The 24,274-nt window shown below is 57.7% G+C and overlaps 1 protein-coding gene across 5 annotated transcripts; it reads right to left on the bottom strand.

The window, feature by feature from the left end:
* Nucleotides 1-193: 193 nt before the first annotated feature.
* Nucleotides 194-22,922, bottom strand: HDAC11 (histone deacetylase 11). 5 transcript variants are annotated; one of them, XM_070492584.1, is made up of 11 exons: nucleotides 22,789-22,855; nucleotides 21,656-21,804; nucleotides 21,310-21,456; nucleotides 19,273-19,373; nucleotides 8,384-8,500; nucleotides 7,334-7,376; nucleotides 5,515-5,591; nucleotides 4,429-4,491; nucleotides 3,336-3,432; nucleotides 2,278-2,456; nucleotides 194-2,071 (listed from the first exon to the last, which is right to left on the bottom strand). In XM_070492584.1, exons 3-11 carry the CDS (start codon nucleotides 21,380-21,382, stop codon nucleotides 1,856-1,858), a joined length of 966 nt encoding a protein of 321 aa, XP_070348685.1. In that variant the 5' UTR covers nucleotides 21,383-21,456; nucleotides 21,656-21,804; nucleotides 22,789-22,855; the 3' UTR covers nucleotides 194-1,855. The 5 variants fall into 5 exon arrangements, with proteins under 5 accessions (XP_070348685.1, XP_014693948.1, XP_014693947.1 ...); XM_014838462.3 differs by lacking the exon at nucleotides 21,310-21,456 and having other exon boundaries at nucleotides 22,789-22,922; XM_014838461.3 differs by lacking the exon at nucleotides 21,310-21,456 and having other exon boundaries at nucleotides 22,675-22,812.
* Between the last annotated feature and the right edge of the window lie 1,352 nt (nucleotides 22,923-24,274).

Raw genomic sequence — 24,274 nt, 5'->3', positions numbered from 1 at the left:
CCACACTCTCCTGACCCTGGACCCTGGAGAGCAACACCCCTCCCCCCGCCCCTTGCCAAATCTGAGGCAGCTGAGAGCACATGCTGTGGAATCTGGCTCTGTCACTCACTAGCCGTGTGGCCCAGGGCCACCTCCTCCCTGAGTCTCAGGTGCCTCACCTGTAAAGTGGGAATAATGACCTACTTCACAGGACTCTGAAGACAGAACAGAACACCAGCATTTATTGGGCAGCTACCCCGTGTCAGGCCTCCTGCTATGTGAATTTTAATCTTTATTTCCTTTAATCGTTAGGGGTAGGGCTTCTTGACCTCAAGAACACACAGTAGCCAGTTTTCATCCAGAGCCTTCACGGTTCTCTATGAACAGCTCACCGTGATGAGCCCCATCCGCCGCCCGCCCCAATGTCACGGCTGGCGTGGAAGAGGAAGGGATGTTAGGACCGCGAGTCACACACGGAGACCAACGGCAAGAGCGGGTAAGGGGTCCAGGTGTGTGTTAGTCCTCGGGGTTGGTCCAGGGAGTCAGCATCTTTGAGCAGGTGAGGGGTCCAGGTGTGCGTCAGTCCTCAGGGCTGGTCCCAGGGGGTCAGCATCTTAGACTTTGTGGTCTTGGCACCCTTCTCCACCCCTCGGCAGACAGAGCGGTGAGGGAGAGGGGGGAGGGCGTGGGAGGAAGCAGGAGCACCCCCAGACAGTAAAGAACACGAGCCCCATCAGTGGGGTTGATCAGGGATGGGGACACCTCAGCTGGCCCAATTTCCCCCCCCACCCCCACCTCAGACCACTGTCTAGGAACACGCCCAGGCAATGGAGGGCGGACACTCCCCACCCAGCTCCCCTGGGGGCCCTGAGCGTCCCCTCCAGAGCACAGCTAAGGACACAGGGCCCCCCTGGGATCCTGGACATGGAGCACAGCCAGGGCCTGGGCACTCTGGGGAGAGCTAGTGGAGGCTGGCCCAGCCCCTCCTCTCACAACCTGCCGGCCAGGAGGGAGACCCTCTGCCATCCTCCAGCAACTCCAGCCTGGCCTCCCCAGAACCTTGGTCCCCACCTGGGGCCGCAGTTCCCACAGGGCCTGGCTTGGCCACCTGGCCCATGCCCAATGTCCCCGTCAGGGCCTCGCCTTCCTTGGCCCCCTCCCCACCGGGGTCAGCCTTCCCCTCGAGTCTGCTGAGGCCCATCCCCGAGCCAAGCCTTCTTCCCGCAAACCTGCCGCTCTCCCTGAACAGAACTGTTGAAGCAGGGCCCAGGCTCCGCGGCCTCCCCTATCAGCACCGAGGGCTCCGGGAAGGCAGCCCCAGCCCTCGCTTTGCTGAAGGGGAGCACCAGGCAGGAAAACGCACCTGCACCCCCTCCTTGCTACCCCTCACATCCAGGATCAGGGCCCCTGGAAGCCTGGCTCCAGCACCCGGCTTTCAGGCCCACCCACACTGGCGCCCATAGCTCTTCCCGCCCACCTGAGGTGAGGGGGACAGGGTGGAACAAATCACACCACTGACGAGGAGGGATGGAGGCCCAACCACAGTAGAGATGGAAACTTCCTCAGTCTGAAATGAGTCCGACCTTTTTGAAAACCATCACACCCCAAACCCTAGGGCCCACCCTGAGGCCCCCAGGAGTCTCACCTGCCCCCACTCAGCGAGCTGCCTGCCTCCTCAGGGCCTGGGCAGACCCACAACCCCGAGGGGTCTTCCTGGGTCTCAGGCTCTGCCTTCCGACCCTCCGATCCCAGGGAGGACAGTGGAGGAGCGCCCTTGAGGCCCCTGGGGCTGCCCCACTGCCCCCTGCAGTTAGAAGGAGAAGCGGGGCGGGGGGGGCGGGAGGCGGGCAGGGCGTCACTGGGAAGGGCAGTGCCGTCAGGGCACCTCGGGGGGCAGCAGAGGCGAGTCTGAGTTCTGTGCCAAGACGCTGGGTGTCTCGGGCCCGATGAGGCCCAGGCCACACAGATTAAGGATAGAGTCCGCGATGATGCGGGCCGTGCGCTTCTGGTACCCGCCCGAGGTCACCATGAGGATGGGCACCTGGAGGCCTCGGACAATCCTGAACACCAGTTCGTCCCGCTTCACGATGCCCTGTGAGGGGAGGGAGAAGGTTGGCTCAGACAGGCAGGCATCCTCATGGCATTGGAAGTCCTCCTGCAGGTCTAGCCCTGCTCCAGACTGCTGCTCCTTTCACCCAGCCCCTCTCTGACATCAGGAGAGGCACCAGTGTTGCCCACCTTCCCTGGTGCTGAGTCCCCAGAGCAGACCCTGCCCCACCCCCCAGGGTCGAGACATACCTGTGGGCTGATGGACAGCCCCCCAAGGCGGTCACCCTCCAGGACGTCGGTGCCCGCATTGTATACCACCACGTCGGGTGGATGCTCCTGGAGGGCTTTCTTGAGGTTCCTCTCCACTTTACCCAGGTACTCGTCATCCTCCGTGCCCCACTCCAGCTCCACCTTCCGCCTGATGGCCTCTGACAGGGAGAAGGGAACCGAGGCTCAGGAGGGCAGAGATTGCCCGGGTCACCGTCAGTGCCTGAGGCAGGACTGGAAACTGGTCTGACTCCAGCACTACTCACTTCTCATTTCACCCAAAACTAAGCTGAAAAGAGCACAAGAGCTGCAAAGCAGGAACCCAAAGGAGAGAAGGGACTGCAGACCAAACACCTTCCCCAGGGGATTTAGGACCCATGTTGGCGAGTCTGATCTCACTGCCTCGCTGAGCCCATGCCCAGACACGCAGACGCCGCACCAGGCCTTCATGCCCAAAGCGGGCACATTTGAGATTCGGTTCAGAAACTGCTCCCCTGGGCCACCCCAGCGACTGAGCTACCCACAGCTGACTCGCTAGCACTTCCTGCATGAATGTCCCCTATCTGCAAAGCGGGCGGGCTCCTGTGTCTTCAAAGCTCGTCTAAGCGTCTCTGCCTCTTGATTGGTGAGTTTAACCCTCTTGCATTTATTTTAACAACTATTCCATTTGAACTGAATTCTACTATCTTCTATTTTCTATTTATCATATTTTCCCCTTGTTTCTTTTTCGTCATTTCATGTTCTCTACCAAACAGGCGCCTACCTAGAAGAAGATTCTATTTTCATTTTTCTGGTGGTTACCCCTAATATAAGGACCCATACAGGAGTTTATTGGGCAGGTTTATGTGATCTTGGGTGGGTCAAGAGACTTCTTCAGGTCTCAGTTTCCCCATCTGTAAAATGGGTTGACGCCCACTGCACAGGGATGCTGAGGATAAACGAAGTGACTTCTGCAGGCCCAGTATGTAGGAAAGACTCAGGAGAAAGAGCCTCATCCACACAAGAATGCAGTGCAGACCTCGGGGCAGAGGGCAGCTTACGTTTGGCAAAGCGGTCCCCGGGGTAGATGTGGCGGTTGTAGACGTCCATGATGTACACGCGCTTGTCATTCATGAAGTCCCGTTCATGCCCATTGCCCTGTGGGAAGGACACGAAAGCCGCTCACCGGCAGGTGCCCTTGGCAAGGCCAGCATGCTCCAACCACACCCCAGGAAACGCCCCAGTTCCTGAGCAGGATGGCTTGTCCCTGGGGGACTGAAGTTCTCACAACTGTTAAGTGGCAGAGTTGGGATTAAACCTCAAAACCTGGCCCCATGACGTTCTAGTGTGACCATGAGCAAGCCCTGGTCCTCTCAGTTCCTTCCCCTCTGAAAACAAGGCCGGAATCCCGGCTGCACCACCCTCTCAAGTCTGTGATGGGATCAGGGATGTGAAAGGTAAGCTGCAAAGGACTGTGCACGTGGGACCTGGTTCAGGAGCTCAGTGTCACATGAACTGGGAAGAGGCCCCGACCAGCACAAAGCCACAAGAGCAGGGGTGCAGGAAGAGCCCTGGAGAGCCCATCAGAAGCCCTGCCCTGTCTCTGACCAGAGGAGCGAGCCCTGGGTTTGCCGTTGGGAGAAGAGGCCCTGCACCTCACCCCAGGCAGTGAGGTCCTCAGCAGTGGCCTCGGGACTGAGCAACCCTGAAATCCTGTGAGTGAGTGCTCGCCTGAGGGCCAAGTGCACAGTGCTCATCAGCTCTGTGCAAACCGACTAGGAAGCACTGGGGAGCCACAGCAAGGTTTAGAGCACGAAAGAGGCATTGTAAGATTGAGTTTTAGAAGAGCCATCAGCCTGCTGTGTGGGGGCGGTCAGGAGGAGGGAGGGCAACAAGGAGGACGTGCCACCCTGGCTGGACTGAGAGGTAGAGGGGCAAAGACGGACCCTCAGGCTCCAGCCCGTGATGCAGGACGGGCAGCAGGGAGAAGCAGGAGGTTAGGGTGGGGCGGCAGAAGGCTGGCTTGGGGCGCAGCGATGCTCCCAGCGGGAGGGAAGCCCCACAGTGTGGAGCTGCGTGACAGGCTGTTGGGGCCACGGGCAGGGAGCTTGGGGCGGCGGTCCCACGAGAGCCCCATCCCCACAGGGCACTCACCTGATGGGCATCCAGATCAACGATGGTGGCTCTGGAGATGCCCTCCACTCGCTCAAACAGAAACTGCCCAGGGAAGGAGAGGGGAGAGCTGAGAACGCAAGCACACCAGAGGACGCAGCCCTCAGGGACCCCTAGCTGGCGAGGGGGTGGGGCAGGAAGCCACGCATGCCTGTGGGTCATCAGGCCACCAGACAAAGACGGCACGTGCCCAGGAGAGCTGTGTGGCTCAAGAGAAGCATGTGTGCGTGGTCAGGGAAGGCTCCCTGGAAGAGGGGCATGTGCTGTGCCCTGAAGGGCTGGAGGTCAGGAGGTAAGGGGGACAGTCGGGCTGGCCCTCAGCCACAGTACAGGATTCCCAGGGAAACATGTGAGGGCTGAGGGGGGGACCCTGGGGACCCTCCCCTCAAATCTCTGCCTCATCCTACAAAGCCAGGCCCTGGGAAGCCCTCCTTCCCCTGCCCCGGCCTCCAGGAGATCTCTGGTGCAGCCCCTCTCCAACGGCCAGGGTCTGCTGACCTGCCCCCCCTCCACCAGGAGCCTCTCTGCCCCGTGAGGATTGGGACCCCACCGGTCAGCTCCTGGCGCCCAGCGCAAGGTCAGGCACAGAGTGGTCAGGGGGAGCTCTGGAGGCCGACAGACCACCTCTCTGGGCCTCGGCTTCCTCATCTGGAATATACGAGGCTCAAACGAGGGGAGCCATGGAGAACAGGCCGGCACAGGCTGAGGCCTGCAGCGACTGCCAGCTGCTGTCATCACACCATCACCACTGTGGTCATTCCTGGTCTCTCCAGCTCCTCCTCACCCGCCTGCAGCGACGCCCTTCTCACACTGTCGCTGTCTGCTGCTCCCCTCCAGCCCCCTGCCACTGGTGAGGCGACAACGCCCCCCTTCCCTCACAAGGAGCGCAGGACAGAGTGTGAGATGTGGGTGTGAGTCCCAGCCCGGCTCGGTGACCCCGGCGAGCTTCCCGCTTCTGAGCTCCAGTGCCCTTCTCCAGAATGCGGGGTGAGAACACCAAATTGGGGGGGAGTGGGGGATTCCAGGGAGGGCTCTCGGAGGCGAGCCCCCACACGCTCTGGGGCGCACCTTGATGGCGAGTGTGATGTCGGCATAGGCGCAGAAGCCCCCGCCCCGGTCGCTGGAGCAGTGATGGAAGCCGCCACCTGTGGGGGGCACACATGGGTGTGGTCAGGGCCAGGCTCAAGGACTCGGCCCAGGCACTCCCGACCCCTCTGTCTCCCTAGCGTCCCCTCCCCGCTCAGCTCCCAGGAGGGCTCCTGCGGCTCCAGGCTGGAAAGTGAACTGAGTACCTGGGCATGTCACCATCCCTGGGGCAGAAGGCTGCTCTGCCCCCATGGCCACCCCTGCCCAGAGCAAGAGACCTCTCAGGACATCCTGACAAGTCAGCCCCAGTACCCGCCACACCCCCCAAGGACGGGAGCTCACCCTTCCCAAGGCAGAAAGCTGCTCCTTGCCCCAGAGCTGGGCCTGCCTCCATGCGATGCCCCATGCCAGGAAGGGGCGGTCAGGAAGGACCCCCTATGCTGGTCATGGCAGCCATAGGTCCAGCCCCCACCATCCCCCAGCCCTGAAGGCACAGCCTCAGAGCCCCAGTGCCCGCAGAGACCCATCCCCCTGCAACCCGAGCAAGAACCTGAGTTGCAGCGGCCTGAAATGGAGCCTAACAACGGTCCCATCTGTCAGGGTGAAGCTAGGGCCCACGGACACAAGGGACTTGCCTCCTCCACCACCCAGGAGGCCATCATTGGATCATAACGATGAGATAACAGCCAATAACAAACTCCTAACCTGGCACTGAGCTCGCTGAAGCCTCCCCACAGCCCAGGGAGGAGCACTATTATCATCATCTCCATTTTACAGATGAAGAAACTGAGACACAGAAAGGGTCAGCAATTTGCCCGGGGTCACACAGCAAGCTAATGGCAGAATCAAGATTCAAACCCAGGCTGGATCAGGACGTGGACTCTTAACTTCCACCAGGCCATAACACCTCCCATGGGAGAAGGGGCAGCCCGGGTCCTTGCGGGAGCCCTGCTGTAGACACGCAGGGCATGCATTATTCATCTATTAGCTCAGCAGAGTGTCATAACATCATGGTTATGCCAGACCTAACGCTGGGCACCTGGTGACACCAAGGTGGAAGAGACCCAGCCCTTGGCTTTGCAGAGCTCACAGGCAAAAGTGGGGGGTCCCTCCTATGGGGCTCTGAGCAAACTACTGAGCAGGCCTCTCTCAACATCCATTTCCAAATTGATATGATGGCACTGACAATTATGCCCAACTCAAATGAAAGGCCAGAGGGGACAGGGCTTGGCAAACTGTGAAGTGCTGAGCTTCCGTGAAGGACAACGACAGGGACAAGGAAGACTAATGTAAGCAGCACTCCCGTGAGCCAATCTCGTGGGCGAGCCCATGGGACTGGGAAATGCTGGCCCCAGGACCCCTGAGGGGGAGGTGGTACTGACCCTGGGTCTGTCCACCCACCATGACATGACCAAGCCCCCAGAGGCTGTCCAGGGCCCAGGGGACTGACAGAGCCTTCCAGGGGAGCCTCTGAAACTCTATAGGTTTCAGCCCCATGCAGAGATGCCCAGCACATGGCACAGGCTTTCTGGGAGTGAGCTCTCCATCACTGGAAGTATGCAAAGGCAGGTGTGGGGAGCCACCTGGGGAACTCTTTTAGATAAGGATCCCACACCAGATGGAGGTAAGGGTTGGTCCCTCCCAGGCACCAGGTAGCTGCACACCCGCCTCCAGACACTCACTAAGGAGGCTCAGGGTAGCTGGGGAGGAAGCACAGCCTCTGACTCACAGCTGCCACCTCCGGGGTCCGCCTGCCCCTCCCTGCCCCCAGGACGGCCAGGCCAGGCTGGCCAGCACTCACCCACGTTGATGGCCCAGCCTCGCTCCACGGCCAGCTTCCCCGCCTTTGGAGACAAGCACAGGGTGAGGGGCGCAGACAACCGATTCCTCCACGCACTCATTCACTGATTTACTCATTCACTCCACAAATGCCGTTCCAGCCGGCTCTGAGGGGAGTGAGCTCTGAGGTTTGGGTCCAGGAGGCACCTGCCCCCGGCACACTCAGACTCAGTCCCAGAAGCCAGCACCAGACTGGCGGGCACATGAGATGGACGGGGCATGAGTTCCTCGGCAGTTTGCGAGGAAACTGGGAGAAGTGCAAGTTAAGTACTTATGATCACACGGGAGCTGACAATGATTTTAATGCGGGTCTCAAAGGGAAAACAGACAATTTCTTAATCACGGAGATACAGTCAACCGGATACAGAGATCCTGCAGGAAAGCGTAGTTTTGGGCTGACCAGTAATATTCTGATAAGCTAAAAACAATGTACAAATTTGCAAAGCTAGAAAGACACCGACAGGGATCACTAGGTATGGATCCAGGTCGGGTGAGATCATCGTCCATTCAAATCTGAAACATCCCTCCACCTCCAACCAACGCGGCAGCCTGCAGCTAATGTTAAAGAAAGCCACACACAGGGTGCGAAACACAATTCTGCCATGCGCATTTTCACTGCCGCACCCACGACGGGGCGAGGGGACCATCACCCACCACTGATGTCATGGGGGTTTGGTTTTCCATCTTAAAGTGGAGCCCATAAGAGCCATAGTTGTAGGATACGCCCTTAGGGGAATGGGGGTATATCTTACATACCAGCCAACACAGTAACTCTAACAGGAAGTCGGGGGAGAAACAATGAACTCTAATGTCCCAGATGGGGTGGGAAAGGCTTTGGGAGAAAGGGTCATTGTTGCTGGATTTGAGAAATGTTTAGGGTTCTGTCCCACTGCTCAGTGGGAGGAGGCCATTCCAGATCAAGAGCCCAGGGCGGGCCAATGCCAGCGGGGGCAGCAGCCCGGGTGTGGGGGTCCCCAGCCCAGCCGTTCCTCCAGCCTGCCTGCCCACCTACCATTATGGTTCCTCCTGTCTGGGTCCGAAGGGGCTTCAGCACCTTCCTCTGCACAAGGAAGTTGGGGAGGAAGATGACAGGGGGGATTTCTGTGATGGTCGCGACAGCAAAGGACCACTGTGGAGACAGACGCAGGCCATTGGCCTCCCACTGCTGTGCCCAGAGCTCAGAGGCAGCCGCTGGGAAGGCCGATTCCCTCGAATGGCAGTTTCAAGGTGCCCTGCTGAACCCCGGTCAAACGCAGGTCCTGTGGGAGGAAACAAGAGCCCCACCCGTGCAGCCCCCAAGAGCTCCGGGCTCCGCAGAGAGCGGTGACACTGAGCGCTTTCCTACAGCTGTGTCCGCCCAGATCCCTCAGCACTCCACAGCCCTCGGCTGCCCTCGTGCGCCTGCAGTGAGAGCTGCAGAGGCCTCCGAGGCAGCCTGCAGACCTGGACCCAGCAGCCACACCGGACTGGGAAGGGCCGGCACGGAGGCTCTCCCCGCAACGTCACACAGCGAGCCCCCGACAGAGCCAGGGCTGGGGGCCAGGCTCCTGCTCCCCGGCACAGCGCGGCCTCTTCACCCCCCGGGAACTAGACTGCTCTTCAGAAAGGGCGCCATGCCTTCGTCTGCGCTGCAGGGCGGGAGGGCCTGGGGCGCCCGCAAGGCATCTGCCCCAAGCCTTCCCTGTGACCCCCCAGCCCTGGGCAAACGTCCATGCACCCAGATCCAGAACCGTCTCCTGCCTGGCTGAGGATGCACCCTGGGCCACGCCCTGCTCCCCATGGACCCTGGGCAGGACCTCGGAGAGGCCAGGGCACTTTAGAAATGTTTACTAAGTGCCTGCTAGGTGTCAGGCCCCCAGGGGGGCTAGTGCTGTCCTCACTCAGGATGGCTCACAGCCCAGTAGGGAGGCGTTTACATGCAATGTGAGGAGAAGAACAGGGCTGGCGGCGGCCAGAGAGGCTTCCTGGAGGTGGTGACATCAAAGCTGAGACGCAGGGCGAAGAGGAGTTACCTAGGTGTAGGGTCAAGGCAGAAAGACGACTGTGGGCAGCAGGGAGAGACCAGGGTGCTGGCACGGGTGGTGCTCATCATGCAGGCCGCCTGCCAGCGAAGGCTCTGACAGCTTCGGCAGGGCAGCCGGGAGCCATCACACAGTGCTTCCTGAGCCGTTCTAGGGGCAGCAGGGGCCCAAATAGGGAAGAAGAGCAGGAGCAGCCCCAGGGAGGATGATGAGGGACTGGGGCAGTGGAGATGGGGGCGGTTAACAGGCAGCATGTGGGGCACGGGCGGACAGAGAGGTCCAGGATGGAAGGCTGGAACTCAGGACTCCAACACGGGGATGGCTGAGGGCTGTCCTGGGACGGCGGTGGCCGGACGCAGAGGTGCCCAGGGGGCCGAGCAGAGGAGGTTACAGGGAAGGTGAGCACGGAGCGGAGCTGAGGCTGCGAGGGTCCCATGAGACAGAGCTGGGATGCATGGCCACTGCCACTGGGCTGGGGGCTGGGGACAGACCCAGAGAGGAGGCAGGGGCCAGCTCTGCCTATCGTCACACAATCCCACCGCCCCACAAGCCTGGAGTGTGGGAGGCAGGGAGCCACCGTTTTCTATGAATAAAGGAGTCAACAAACAGATGTGCCCCTGCAGGACACAGGAAGTCACACCTCCCTCCCGGGGCAAGCCAGCAGGGGACAGAGACTGAAAGGCAGTGAAGCCTCTCCCAACCTGCTCAGGGTCCAACACACACACCCCCATGAGAACCGCAGTTCTCTGTGTGTGCTCCACAGCATCTGGCTATCCCTGCACTCCATCAAGGAAGGGTTCCACGGTCGAATAAGTTTGGGAAACATTGCTTATGCTGTCCATCTCTTGGAAATTCATAGCCCACTCCAGCACGTTAAAGGCTCTGACAAATAAAAATGGCAAGCAATAGGATATATTGGAGTATATGAGGAAACCATTTGGTATAAACCTAATTCGGCCTGACTTTGTTTTTTCCACAAGGGCCTGACTGTGGCTGTTGAGCACGCATTGTATATCTGCTTAGACATTTCCTATGGCCAGAACAAAGGCCCTTGAGATAAAGGTGCAACTTCCCCCCACATTGGCATTTCCTTAGGGATAAGCATCTTTCCTTAGGCTAGGAACTGATTGCTGCACTCATCTTTGACCACCCAGCTCACCTGTGACCACTCAGCTGGAGACAACAGACTGCCACCCTGCTGTGGTCACTGAGACAGAAGACCTACCTGCTGTTTCCATCAATCGCTGTGCCGACAGAGCAGTCTCGCAACTATTGTAAAAGGGACATTTCAATCCTATGTGAAACATCCTCTCTGGGGGTATATAACCACTCTGTGCACCCCACTTCTTTCGTGCCCTTTCTTCCTTCGGGAAGAAAGGCCCCGGGTTATAATCCTCAGATTTAAGCTCAGAATAAACTCACTCAAATTTTCATTTATAGATCAGTTATGGATTATTTTCGTCGACAGCTCTGAGAAGGTCTGCGTCCTTAACTCGGCCTCGCGCAGTGTTTCCCAAACTTCCTGACCACAAACCTCTACCTGCCCCTCGGCTTTTCACGTAACACGTGCCCACCTTTCGCAAGCTGCGGACTCGTGGGACACACTTGGGAACTTCTGAGCTGGAGACTGAATTTTACACGGCCGGGCATAAAGTCACCGGAAGCACGTATAGGACTCAGCCAAGGGGACCCGCTCCCACAGAAGAAGGCACACGTCCGCCAGGGGTCCAGACCTCCGACAGTGAGATGGGGCTGCGCATGCCAGCCTCCCACTCGGCCCAGCTGCAGCTTTCGGGCAAGGCAGGGACGAGGCCTACTGAGGCTCTAGACGCGTGCCTTCCAGCCCAGTAGCTGCCAGCCACACGCGGTTACTTGTGTATAATTTCAAATTATTAAAATTTTTAAAAATTACTATTGTATTCCTCAGTCACACTAGCCATATTTCAAGTACTCAAAAGCCACATGCGGCTAGTGGCCACTGGACTGAACATAGCCCTTCTGGAACATTTCCCTCATTGCAAAAAGTTCTGTCGGACAGGGCTGGTCTAGAAAAAACCATCAGTGCCATGTGAAAAATAAACAGAGACGTGGGCCTGATGGGCCAGACCGTGGCTCAGGCTCGGCCCCAGGGCAAGGGGAGAAGATAAGGGAGGTGAGGCTGTGGGGCCTGGGTAGGGCAGGCTGTGTGGTCTGAGGCCTGTGACAGCTCTGAGTGGTAGATATGGTGGGGGAGGGAGGGCAGGGCGGTGCCACAGCATAGGCCACTGACCCTCTATCTGGGGCGCGCAGCAGGCTGAGGTGGGGCTGCCCCGATCTGCCAGCGGGTCAGGTCCTCTGAGAGCCTGGCCCCAGGCAGGGGCATCGACAGACGGGCTGGATTGGGGGTGGGGTGGGGACAGGGCTCAGAAGTCCTCCTCAGAGTCGAACTGGTCCAACTCCAGGCTCCACCACTGCTGTGTGAATCTGGGCACGGCCCTCCACTTCCCCGTGCCTCGGTCTCCCCATCTCCTCACCATGCAGCAGGGGCTCCTCCCCACCAGGCCTGGAGTGAGGACTTAGACCCATCCGAGAGGCCCATCCCCACCCCCCAACCCTAAGTACCCACCTGGGCCCCTCCACCCAGCCCTGGCCTCCTCTTTCTGCACAGCACCTGTCTCGCCCTGAGGTGACAGTGTGTCGCTATTGTTACCTGCCTCTCCCGGCAGGACACCAGCTCCAAGAGGGCAGGCAGGTGCTCATTCTCTGCCGTAAGATGATGCTGAGAATGACACCTGGCACACAGCAGGTGCTCCTGGCACAGGCTGTCGGTCTTCTCCCAGATCCCTACGTGCACCCCCTCCCAAGGAGGCCACCCCAGCTGCCCCAGCCCAGAAGAACTTGTCACAGTGCCAGCTGTTAAGGTGCGCCAGCAGCCTGGCCTCCTGCTCCTGAAACAGCACACTGCAGAGCTCCCTGCGGGATCAGGCAGAGGCCACGCCTCTGGCGAACCCACATCCGCACCCAGCTTCTCCCCCCGCACTCTCTGCTCCTCCCCTCCCTTCTGCGGGGCAGCTCGCCCCTCGGGGATCCCCACTGCAGGCTGTGCTCCTCCACGTGTGGTTCCTGGACTAGCAGTGGTGCTGTCACTTAAGAACTTGTTAGAAATGCAGTTGCTGGGGCCTGCCTCAGACCTCCTGCATCTGACACTCCCGGGCAGGGCCCAGGATCTGCGCTGTGACAAGCCTCCAGGGCATTCTGATGCTTGCACAAGTTTGAGATCCACTGCCCTAGGGAACTTGACCTCAGACAGTGCTGAACGAATGAAGGAGCTACGTGGACACAGGGGTTTACCCCGGCCTGATGCCCACCGTCCACCAAAGGGCGTAGGGGGCAAGCTTCTCCATCCCAGGGCCTGGCCAGGTGGCAGAGCTTCCAGGCCCAGGCAGCCTTTTGGGGACCCCACAGACAGCAGGACACACCTGGGGCTGGTGACACCCTGGACCTATTCTCCACGCACTCAGTGCTGCAGGACTCTCCTCTCCAGCCACCTGCTTTCCTCAGATGGACCCCCTACCCTCGGAGGCCCAAACCAAGAACTCCTCTCACCGAAGAGACTGGCCGCAACCCACATGGAGCCCCAACTGCTTGCTTTCCACAGAACTTTCCAGAACTTTCCACAGTGGAAGTGGGAACAAAAGGAGAGAAGGGGGAAAAAACACACAATCATCTCAGTTGCAGAAAAAGCCTCTGACAAAATCCAGCGCCTTTCCTGATAAAACCAATCAAAACTGGGACTAGAAGAGAGCCCCTCACATGACATGGCATTTATCACACACATACACAGACATACACACAGACACACACACAGACACACACACACACAAAGACACAGACAGACAGACATAGACACACACAGACACACACACACACAGAGCTAACACCACACTCAACAGTAAAAACTGAAAGCCTTCTGTCTAAGATCAAGGACAAGGCAAGGACGCCTGCTTTTGCCACTTCTATTCAACACGGTACTGGAAGTTCCAGCCAGAGCAACTGGGCAAGAAAAAGAAAGAAAAGCCCTCCGAGTTGGAAAGGAAAAAGTAAAACTATCTGTCTTCACAGCTGGCATGATGTTCCATGTAGAAGATGCTAAAGAACACACATATACACGCACCCACCGCGTTAAACCCAAGAAATGAATTCAGCAAAGTTGCAAGATACAAGAGCAACACATAAAAATCAGGGGTATTTCTATACACCAGCAATGAGCAATCCAAAAAGGAAATTAAGAAAGCAATTCAATTTACAACATCAAAAAGAATAAAATACTTGAGAATAAACTTAACCAAGGAGAGGCAAGACTTGTACACTGAAAACTACAAAACATTGCCGAAAGAACTTACAGAAGTTCTAAATCAATCAAACACATCCCGTGCTCATGGGTTGGAAGATCTAATGTTGTAAAGATGGAAATACTCTCCACATTCACCCATAACCTTAATCTAATCTCAACACAATCCCTTTCAAAATCCCAATGGCCTCTTTTGCAGAAATGGAGAATCCGATCCTATAATTCAAATGGAATTTCAAGGGACCCCAAACAGCCAAAACAATCTTGAAAAAGAACCAAGTTGGAGGACTCACAATTCCCACTTTCAAAACTTACTACAAAGTTTCAGTAATCAAAACAGTGTGGTACTGGCATAGGATGGACATACAGATCAAGTGACCAGAATGGAGAGTCCAGAAATAAACCCATACTCTCCGGCCAATTGATTGTCTCCAGGGCACCAAGGCCATTCAACGGGGCAAGAACCGTCTCTGTAACAAACGGTGGTGGAGAACTGGCTGTCCACATGCCAAGGGACAAAGCTGGATGCTCACCTCAAGCCAGATACAAAAACGAACTCAAAATGGAGCAAAGACCTAAATGTAAACTAAGACTATAAAATTCTTAGAAGAAAACAAAGGGGTAAATCTTCATGACCTTAAATTTGGCAAAGGAGTCTTAAATATGACACCAAAAGCACAAGCATCAAACGGAAAAAAAGAGATAAATTGAACTTTGGTAAAATTTTAAAACTTCATGAGGAAAAAGACATGAGTCTTTTTCAAGAGTGAAAAGACAACCCACAGAATGGGAGAAAGGATTATTTGCAAATCATGTACTATCCAGAATATATAAGGAACTCCTACAACTCAATAATAAAAAGAAAAACGACCCAATTTTTAAAATAGACCAACAGCTGGAATAGATATTTCTTCAAAGAAGATATGTGAATGGCCAAGAAGCACATGAAAAGGTGCTCACTTTCATAACAACCAGGAAAGTGCAAATCACAACCACAATGAGACACCACTTCACACCCACTAAATTGGCCACAATCAAAAAAACAGAAAATAACAAGTGTTGGTGAGGATGCAGAGAGACTGGAGCCCTTGTGCACAGTTGTTAGGAGCAGAGCCCGTGCAGCTGCTGTGGGAACCCCTGTGGTGGGGCCTCAAAGAGTTAAACAGAATCACCACATGACTGAGCAATTCCACTCTTAGGCAAAAGAGTTGAAAACAGGAACTCAAACGCATCCTGTACACAAACGTCCACAGCAACACTACGCACAAAGGCCCAGCGCTGGAAACAACTCAAATGTCCACCAGGTGACGAACAGATAACCAGATGTGGGCTATCCGGACAGTGGAATATTAGTCAGCCGTCATAAGGGATGAAGCGCAGATACACGCTACAAAGTGGACGATTCTGGAAAACGCTGTGCTTGGTGAAAGCAGCCAAACCCCAATGGCCACATTATCGCAGGATTCCATGTATGTGAAATGTCCAGAAAAGGCGAACCCACAGAGACACAGGTTGGTGGTCACAGGGGCAGACAGGGAGGGAGGAACGGGGTTTGCTTTGGGGGCGACGAAAATGTTTCAGACCTACATGGAGGTGGTGGGTGCACCACACCATAAATGTACTAAATGCCACTGAACTTTACACTTTAAAATGGTTAATTATTAATTTTATGTTATGTGAATTTTATCACAACAAAAAAAAGGGAGGGGGCCCCTCAGGGAAGACAAGTAAGAAGGAGAGAAGCAGGCCCTGGGGTCCGGGTCCCCCAGAGACTCTCCGACTTCCGCCCTCCCTCTGGGCCCTCTGCTGCCCTCCCTGTCTCCCACAGGGCTCCCAGGGCCGCGGGGAGCCGTGCCCAGGCTTCCCAGGGCACAGGCCAAAATTTCCGAGGTGTCCTTGGCTTCTTTCTCTCGCATACCCAGTCTGAACAACAGAAAATCTTTTGTTTCAACTTCATAACAAACCCCAAAGCCTACCACTTCCCCCCAGCCCACAGCGGCTGCTGCCAGCCTAGTCCGGGAGCCCAAGGTCTCACCAGGATTCCTGCAACGACCTCCTGCCTACCGCTCTGCCCGCTTTTGTCTTGACAGCCTGTTCTCATCCGTTCTCGTCTCATCTGCCTGTTAAATCCTGTTAAAACCTAGCTCAGCTCATGTTCCTCTGCTTCAACGCGCCCTGGCTCCCACCTCCCTCAGATCATGGCCATGGCCGCACGCAAGGCCCTGTGTGGTCTGGCCCCTGACCATGTTCTCACCCCACGTCTTCCCCGTCTCCCTCCCCTTCCCTCTGAGCCAGCCACATCTGGCTTCCTCACTGTTACTGGCACACATTGAAGCCATTTCTGCCTCGGGGCCTTTGCACCTGCCAGTCCTTCTGCTTGGAATGCCCTCCTCCAGAGGCCCACACAGCCCATTCCCTCAGTAAGCCCCTCCCTGACCTCCCTACTTCAAAGTGCAGGCCTCCCCACCCCCTCCCACTGTACTTGCCCCACGGCACGGAGCACCTTCTAACACACCACAATGTTGACTTTATTGTGTCTACTGGCTGATTCCCACCCAAACGGCAGCTCCATCTCTTGTTGCATCCTGTCTCCCCCACACCTGGAACAGAGCATGGTGCTCACAAATACTTGCTGGATACACCCGTCGGAGTACCGCCCAGCCCCGGGCACAAGGACAAGAGGTCAGATCTTTATCGCACTACCCTGCACCCCATGGCAAACTGTCACTAGGGTCAGCAGAAGGCGAGATCCCCGTGCCGGCCCAACCCAACTCCACTTCAATGGAGCCAGCTGTGGGCCGTGCACACAGCAGGTGCTCAATAAACATCTGTTTGCCTGAATTGACATGATCTGGCAAACATCAGGCTACTGCATCTCCTTCGGTGCCCTGTTTATTAAGCACCGAAGGCCACAGCCGCGCAGGGCCAGGCGTGAGCCCCAGAACAGGGGTGGGGGCAGGGGAGAGGTGGACATTCAACAGCACGCACAGAAAAGCAAGGAAAAGCACCCTTGAAATCCGCGGCACCTCTCTGGGGAGCCCACAGCAGAGGAAAGAGCAACACGCAGACACCAGACCTTCCCGAGCTGCTCCCCAGATGCCAGGCAGTGCCGGAAACGCACACGGGTCTCCTCTGAGCGTCAAGGGCACGTCGCACCACATGCCCTCCCGTGGTACCTGGAACAAGACCCAGCCTCTTCCTACGGCCACAAGACCCTGTGTGGCCTGGCGCTGTGGGCCTCCCTGACCACATCACAGGCCGCTGCGTTTCAGGCCCTTCCATCTGGCCACTCAAGTCCCTTCCTCCTCCAGGCCTGTGACTCTGGAACATTCTTCCTCCAAAGCTCCACAGGAGTGTCACCTGTTCTTCATTCTTCAGTCCCAGTGCAAACCTCACCCCCTCTGTGAGGCCCTCCTGGACCACCCAGTCCACATGAACCAACCTTCACCCTGTTACTCTCTATTTTTTCTTTTCCTTCATAGCTCTTGGCACTCTCTGACATCTTCTTGTGTGGCTACTTCTTTATGTTGTCTTTCACAACGAAAACACAACTCTACAGGAGCAGAAAGTTCGCTTATTCTTTCTGTACCCAGTATAGAGTCAGTATTCGACTCAGATATGTTGACTGACCGAATACTTCTTCACCTTAGTAGGTGCTATGGAGATCATCGTGTTTCTCCTTTTGCTCTGGCTGCCATGAAGCTCCAAGCCAAATATGCAGCTCGATCACAATCCTGGTTAATCCTTCCAGTTGGCATATCTGAATTCTGCTCCTGCCCTGGACCTTAATTTTCTGCTTGGGACTCTACCTATTAATACATTTTTTATTATTACCTATCACATAGTAAGCTGCCTTTAGGCTTTTGAGGGCCCAAGGCCAGGCATGCCGTCAGCCTAGCACAGTTCCCGTGAAGGCTCCAATGGGTAGGGCTCCAGAGCCCACGCCCAGCCTCATCGTGGCATGCCCACTCCACCCTGCCCCCTACCCTCAGCCTCTGAACTCTGGAAGGCGCGATCTACCGGCCCAGCCCCCAGACTCTGGAAGGCGCGATCTACCGGCCCAGCCCCCGGGCTGTGGACTGTGACCACGCATGTCTGGGCCCCAGGAAACCAGGGCAGCCAAGTGCCGGGCTCCCTGCCAGGGCCTCAAACACCTCTCTCTGCCAGGAGCCAGGTTTCAACATAGTAATCTTTCCTGAGCTGACACTCATGCTCCATCTGGAATTCCCACAGCTCAGGCAGAGTCAGGGCGGAGGGCGACGGCAGCTGTGAGCCAGAACCTGGGACACCAGATGGGACACCCCACGTGGGGTCCCCTCAACACCTGCAGGATATCTCGGTTAACCTTAGCAGGTGGGGCCTCCTGCTGGGCCCAGGCTTTTCCACCTGGCAACCTCTGGCAGCCACTATGGCTCTGAGTCTAAAGTGAGCCCAGTTGGGAAGCCTGGAGGTCAGGGGTTAGGTTCCCCAGACTGCTGGGGGCAGAGACCCTGTGACTCCCCGAGCCCACCTGGGCAGGCTGGCAGCACCAGGTTCAGACACGGCCCCCAGCCCAGCCTCCCCTCTGCCTCACCTCGGGACTCAGTGAGTGCCTCCGCTCTCAGAGCCTCAGCCAGGACATGGTGATGTGGGCTCCTCTCGAAAGAGGTCACAAGTGGCCACAATAAGAAATCGGGAGTGTCACTTCATCATCTGGATTTCTGGCTTCTTTGTTTTTTTTTTTTCCTGCTTTATTTCCCAACCCCCCCAGTACATAGTTGTATATCTTAGTTGCAGGTCCTTCTAGTTGTGGGATGTGGGACGCCGCCTCAACGTGGCCTGACGAGCGGTGCCATGTCCGCACCCAGGATCCGAACCCTGGGCCGCCGCAGCGGAGCATGCGAACTTAACCACTCGGCCACAGAGCTGGCCCCTCTGGCTTCTCTTTGAAAGCCAGGCGCTCTGGCCCCGCAGGGCCCATGGTGGAACTGAGGAGCAGCCACTCGCGGGAGAGGGCCAGGAGCTGCCCGGTCCCCCAGACACCGCCCCTGCCTGCCTGGCCCCTGCTGACGTCCCCTGCTGGGCCTTGGGAGCTCCAAACTAGGTTTTAGCTCCACAGTTTTGACAATTCTTTAGCAGTACAACCTTAAACCTCAGCCCAATATAAAAATAGACCAAAGTGGAACAGCTTTGGTGGGACGGGGACAAGTGGCTGGGGTCCCCGCACCCATGCTCCCAGCAGGGGTCTCTGAGGCCTGTCCACAGAGAGCAGATTGAAGGTCACTTATGTAAAAGCCCAAAACCTTTATGAAGATTCAATCTCCACCAAGAGAACATCCCGCTTTCACATTCCCCGGGACAGGGAGCTCACTACCCCTGGAGCAGCCTAGCCATCCCTGGTACCTGCCCTTTTTATGACACCTCTCCTTCTCTTGGGGATCACGACTCACATGGTCCCTCTGGGCTAGGGACAGGAATGGAGCCCCTTGAGGCTGTGCTTGCCCAGGCTCAGCTGCCCCTCCTTTGGCCATTCCTCCCAGCCAGCAGCCCCCCAGGCCCGAGGCCCTGTACCTTCAGCTCGTTCAGATAGCGCCTCGTGTGCACCACCAGCAGGTCCTCGTCCGAGGCCTCCCGTGCCTCCACCAGCATGCTGTCTGACAGAAGATTCTCTTCTGAAACCACAAAGTGGGGACTCTGGTTCCTGTCGACCTCAGGGCAGGCCCGCCCCAGACCCCCACGCGCTGCAGACTCGGCCTGTGTCGGGACTGCCCCAGGAGAAGGTGGGCACTGCCGACCCGTGGGCATTGAGAACAGGCCGCCTCCCAGGCCAGTGTGGACAACGGCCAGATGCTCAGGCCAGGGACATAGGACACTGTGCACGCAGCCATCCTGGTGTTTCCCAAGCCACGAGGTAGCTCGGCTGTGACTGGACAACTTGCAGAGGCAGGTGACACGCAGGTCAACAATGTGCCCCTCAAGGTGAGAAAGGCTCTTCTTGATTCTCCCACCACCTTCTGATGATACATGACCGCTCGGGGCACTGTGGCCTCCCTTTCCCACCTGCCTGACCCTTGCTGGGCTCCCATTTTAACCCAGAAAAAGCAGCAGTCAGTCTCATGTCTGCAGGCAACAGTGAGCAGCCGCCACCGAATTGCACTGTTTGCACTGCATTTATTTTTTCCATGACCTTCTATTTATGGCAAGTGAAACTGGCTTTTCCCATTTAGATGACATAATGTTTCATTTTGAAACAAGTTTATTTAAGTCTTTTAAAACAAAGGCTAAGTCAATAAAAAATATGAAGTAAATAATGGAACAGGTGGCACAAGGAGCTGGCAAGGTCCCAAGAGTGGTTTGCAAATGACTGACGTCTGGGAAACACGGCATTGTTTCGTCACCCCTCACGTACACCAGACAGGAGTTGCTCCATTTTGCAAAAGAACAAACTGAGGCCTAGAGCAGGTAGAGCTCTAGGGCAGAGTGAGAACAGGGCCAGGTGCTCCGGGTTCTGGGGAAATCCGAGCGGTGATGTCAGAACCTAAGGGGCCTGTTTTAACACCTCAGCCTCAGAAACAAACCTCAGTAGACACCAGGCAGCTCCACACATTTCCTACACATAGCTCCACATACAGCGAAGACTCTCCTTCCCCCACCCCAGAACATTCCATGGCTCCCCACTGCCTTCAGGCAAAGGGCCAGCTCCTTTCTTGGTGGCACCTTCACCATGTGGCCCCTGCCTCCTTTCCACCCACACCTCAGAGGAGGGAGGGGACCCAGGAGGGCTGTCAGCTGAGAGATGAGGGAGACAAGGAGCCCTTGTTCCTGGAGCGCTACAGGAGCCTCAGGAGGGGCAATGGGGGGAGTGGCTCAGGCTGGGTCTGCTGGAAACAGAGCAGGAAGGAACACAGTCAGGAAGGGAGAGAACCGTGAGGGAGGAGCGGGCGGCTCGGCTCCCTCGCCAGGGTCTCGCCCTTGGGGCTCTTTCCTATGGCCTATCTTCCTTCAACACGCACGCTGGTCACGACTGCACACAGAGACCAGTACCATCTGCCATAAACAGAAGGTAGCCAAAAATCAAAACCAAATACAACAGAAACGGTGTCATTAATCTCTAATTTGACTCGATTTTCTGCAAGATGCCGAGCCTGAGGCTTGTTGTTAAAAAGGGAGGTGGGCTTCGGTGACAAAGACGGCCAGCCCCAAAGTGAAACTTACTCCACGGTATAATCAGAAGGCCGTGTGATCTGAAGATATTCATCGCTTCATCTTATGCCGGGTAACACTTCAGGTAACATTTCCTACCTCCCTCAGTTAAACAGTCCCTGATACAGGGAATGAGAAGAATCTTCTCGCACTAGCCTACTGTGACACCTGAATCTCCCACCTAAGCCCGACCGCAGGATTACAAACCACAGCGGAAACAGTGCGCTCCCCAGAGCATCATCGTGCTCAGTGGAATGAGCCATGAAGGGTAGGACCCTGGAGCTCTCAGTTTCAGATCCGATTCTGCCACTTAGCAGCTGTGTGACTTCGGGCAGGTTTCCTAGCCTTTCTGGGCCCCAATTTCCTCCACTTGTAACCAATGGACTTGGAGCAAAGGTTCTCTACCTCCTGGACTCTCTGGGCTTGTGGGGCACGAACACTGGATTCCTGCAAACTTCAGCTTCCCTGTGTCCATCATCAATCAGCTCCCTTTCTACTGGGCCTCCAGGGCAGAGACAGCACTTAGGCTCACAGCAACAGGAGTCAGTGAAGCTTTGAGACAGGGACACATCATGATTAGAAGTCTACTGGAAAGATTCTTTTGACAGCAGGGGTGGAAGGCAGTCTGAGGGCTGAGACTGGAGGTGGGAGAGGCTGAAGCTCGTCTTAGGGAAAGACAGCAGGGAGGGCGTGGGAGGGGCAGATGGGTTGGAGGAAGGAGATGGAGCATCCCAGGTGGGGCCTTCCATACCTTTTAGGAAGCTGATCACTTTGCCCCATTTTCCCGCATCAAAGGGGTGCAGTTTCTCCAGGCCCATGAAGGTTATGTTGTAGCGCGGTGAGTACACAATGGGCCAGCGTGTCTCCGGCACATGCTGGTACAGTTGGGTTGAGTGTGGCCTTCCACATGCATAGGGACAGACACACAGATGGGGCAGGCTCAGTGTGGAAAGCAGCTTCCCCTCCCCGCCAGCCAACTTTGATTCACCAAACAGCCCTGACCCAGTACCACTAGCTCCCTCAGCTGCAGAAAGAGGGCCACTCAGCAACAGCATGAACGACAAAAGCAGCTCCTTACTGAGCACTGGCTCTTGCCCCGCACCCTCCACCCCAGCCCTCACAGCAGCCCCGGGAGGCAGGCACCAGCACATCCCACCGGAGGCCTGGAGAGGGGCCCAGGTGTGCCCAAGGTCACACAGCTGCTCTGTGGAGCAGCCAACGTGCACCCAGGTGTGTCTGGCTGCAAGGCCTCCGCGCCTCACCTCCACATTATGACAACTACACCCAACAGCTGTGTGGCCCTAGGCCTCACTTTCCTCAACTGTAAGACGTGTGGCGGTTGCCAGGATTGAGATCACGCATCTAAACAGCAGAGCACAGAAAGTGCCCTACCCGTGAGAGCTGGGGGTGACAGTCCCAGAAAAAGCAGGTCGGGGCTCACGCAGGCTGTGGCCCAACCCCGAGCCAGGGATGGGGGTCACTTCGGGCCCCGCTGCGCAGCTGACACCCCCCCCCCCCATCAAACCTCCGCAGCCGCCTCACAGGGACCAGAAACGGCTCCAGCTGCTGCCTATGCGGGGGCCTCAGCACAGCTGGTGGGGCCCGAGGTAGGGCAGACGGCAGCCCCGCGCATGTCGCCGGCCCCCGCCCGGGTCGGGTCTCCGCGGCTGGCGCCGGTCCCCCCGGCCGCAGAGAGGTGGCGCGGAGCTGGCCGGGCGCGCGGGGCCGGACTGGGTGCACCCGGCCCGAGCGCCCCCTCTCCCGCCATACCTGGACATGCACCTGGCTGGCCCGCCCGGCCGCCCGCGCACTCGCGCTCCCGCCCACGGGGACCCCTGGGAACCCCGGGGGCTTGGCTCGGCGCCCCCACCCCGCCGCACTCACATCCCGGGGCCTGGCCCTCCCTGCGCTGGCCACCGCTCCGCGACCAAGCGGGGCGGGGCGCGGCCCCGCCCAGGACACGCCCCCGGCCGCGGCCGCCTCCGCTCGGGGCGGAGCTCCAGCGGGCTCGCTCCACCCCGCCCGCCCACGCGCCTGCGTCACAGAGGGATGGAGTCTTGCGCCGAGCTCGCCCGTCAGCAGGAAGCCACGCCCCCAACGCCCATCAAGCGCCAAGTCCCGCCTTCCGCAGACAAATACCCAGTGGCATCCTGCCTGGCTCGGGAGGCCACGCCCCTCGGGGAGGGCCGCGGGAGGGCCCGCCGCGGCGCGTCAGAGAGGCTCCGAACGTGCGGCGTCGCTGCGCCGCTGCGCTGCTGCGCTCGCCCGGCGGGAGCCGGGACTCCTGGCTTCCCGGCACGCCCCGCGCGGGTCTCTGCGCGACCTTGGGCGGGCGGGCGTCCGCGCCCTGCGCCTCTGTTTCCGCGAGTGAAGTGGGGATGGGGGCGGTGGCTCTGGCCCTGCAGTCTCCGACCTAACGGCGCCCACGGCCACCCGCGCGCCCTCGAGCCTTTGGCGGCTCTGACGCGAGACAGGCACACGAGTCATTTGGGCTCTCCGAGCCTCGGTCCCCTGCTCCGTGGAGCCGGGCTGGCGGCCAGTCCCCGGGGTACAGCCGGACAGCTGTGCGCGCGCTGCCCCGGCCCCAGCCCGTCCGCCCGCCCCGCGGGGACCAGGACAAGCCCCGGCTGGCCCGGGAGGAGGCCCCAACAATGGAGCCCAGAGGACGGGACAATGGGCCTCTCTGCGGCCCAGCTGTGCCCCCAACCAGACAGAAGCAGCTGGCCCGGGGGCTGCCAGGAGCCGCGCGCTGGGTTCCCTGGTGGCTCCCGGCCCTGGTGACAGGGTGTGCACCGTGAAGGGCAGGGCGCGGGCTTTGCACGGCCCTGTGTGCCCTCTCTTGATTGCGTGAGGGCACGCTAACCCTCTGAGGGGACGCTGTCATCACCCCAGTTTTACCACGAGGTCACTGCGGTTCGGGTCAGCCACGTGGCTTTGGGCAAGCTGCTTCAGCCCTCTGGTCCTTCCTTTCTGCATCTGCCACCTACCTCCAAGTCGAGAGAACCAAAAGAGATGGTAATGCTGGTGATTATTTAAGGAGCACCCAGCGTGTGCGATTCCATTCTAAAAGCTTTATGCTCATTTGATGCTTATAACAGCCCCAGATGGTGAACTATGCTTGTCCCCATTTTACAGATGAAGAAACGGAGGCACCAAATGGTCAAATAACCTGCCCAAAGGTCAGAGATGTGGACAGATGTAGACTATAGCCAGAGAAGGTAGAAAGGAACAGTTAATGACAACAAGCGAGGAGGAGTGTGCGGCGGCCCTGTGTGGTTGTGAGATCCCGACTTCCCTGCAGGGAGCTCACACTGTGGTTTGGGAACCCACGTGGATGAGCCTCTTGTTGGGAGAATGAGGGTCTCAGGCA

This window comes from Equus asinus, chromosome 21, assembly GCF_041296235.1.
Source record: "Equus asinus isolate D_3611 breed Donkey chromosome 21, EquAss-T2T_v2, whole genome shotgun sequence".
Lineage (NCBI taxonomy): Eukaryota > Metazoa > Chordata > Mammalia > Perissodactyla > Equidae > Equus > Equus asinus.
This window is presented reverse-complemented; position numbering and strand designations above follow the sequence as displayed.

Bases quoted from the DNA above. Each gene is read 5' to 3' on its own strand.
- HDAC11 (XM_014838458.3), bottom strand. From the start codon at position 22,055: ATGTGCTGGTGCCTGCCTCCCGGGGCTGCTGTGAGGGCTGGGGTGGAG. The intron at 4,492-5,514 runs GTGCGCCCCAGA...TTCCCTGGGCAG, and splicing joins ACATCACACTCGCCATCAAG to TTTCTGTTTGAGCGAGTGGA. The intron at 3,433-4,428 runs GTGAGTGCCCTG...TCCTTCCCACAG, and splicing joins TTGATCTGGATGCCCATCAG to GGCAATGGGCATGAACGGGA.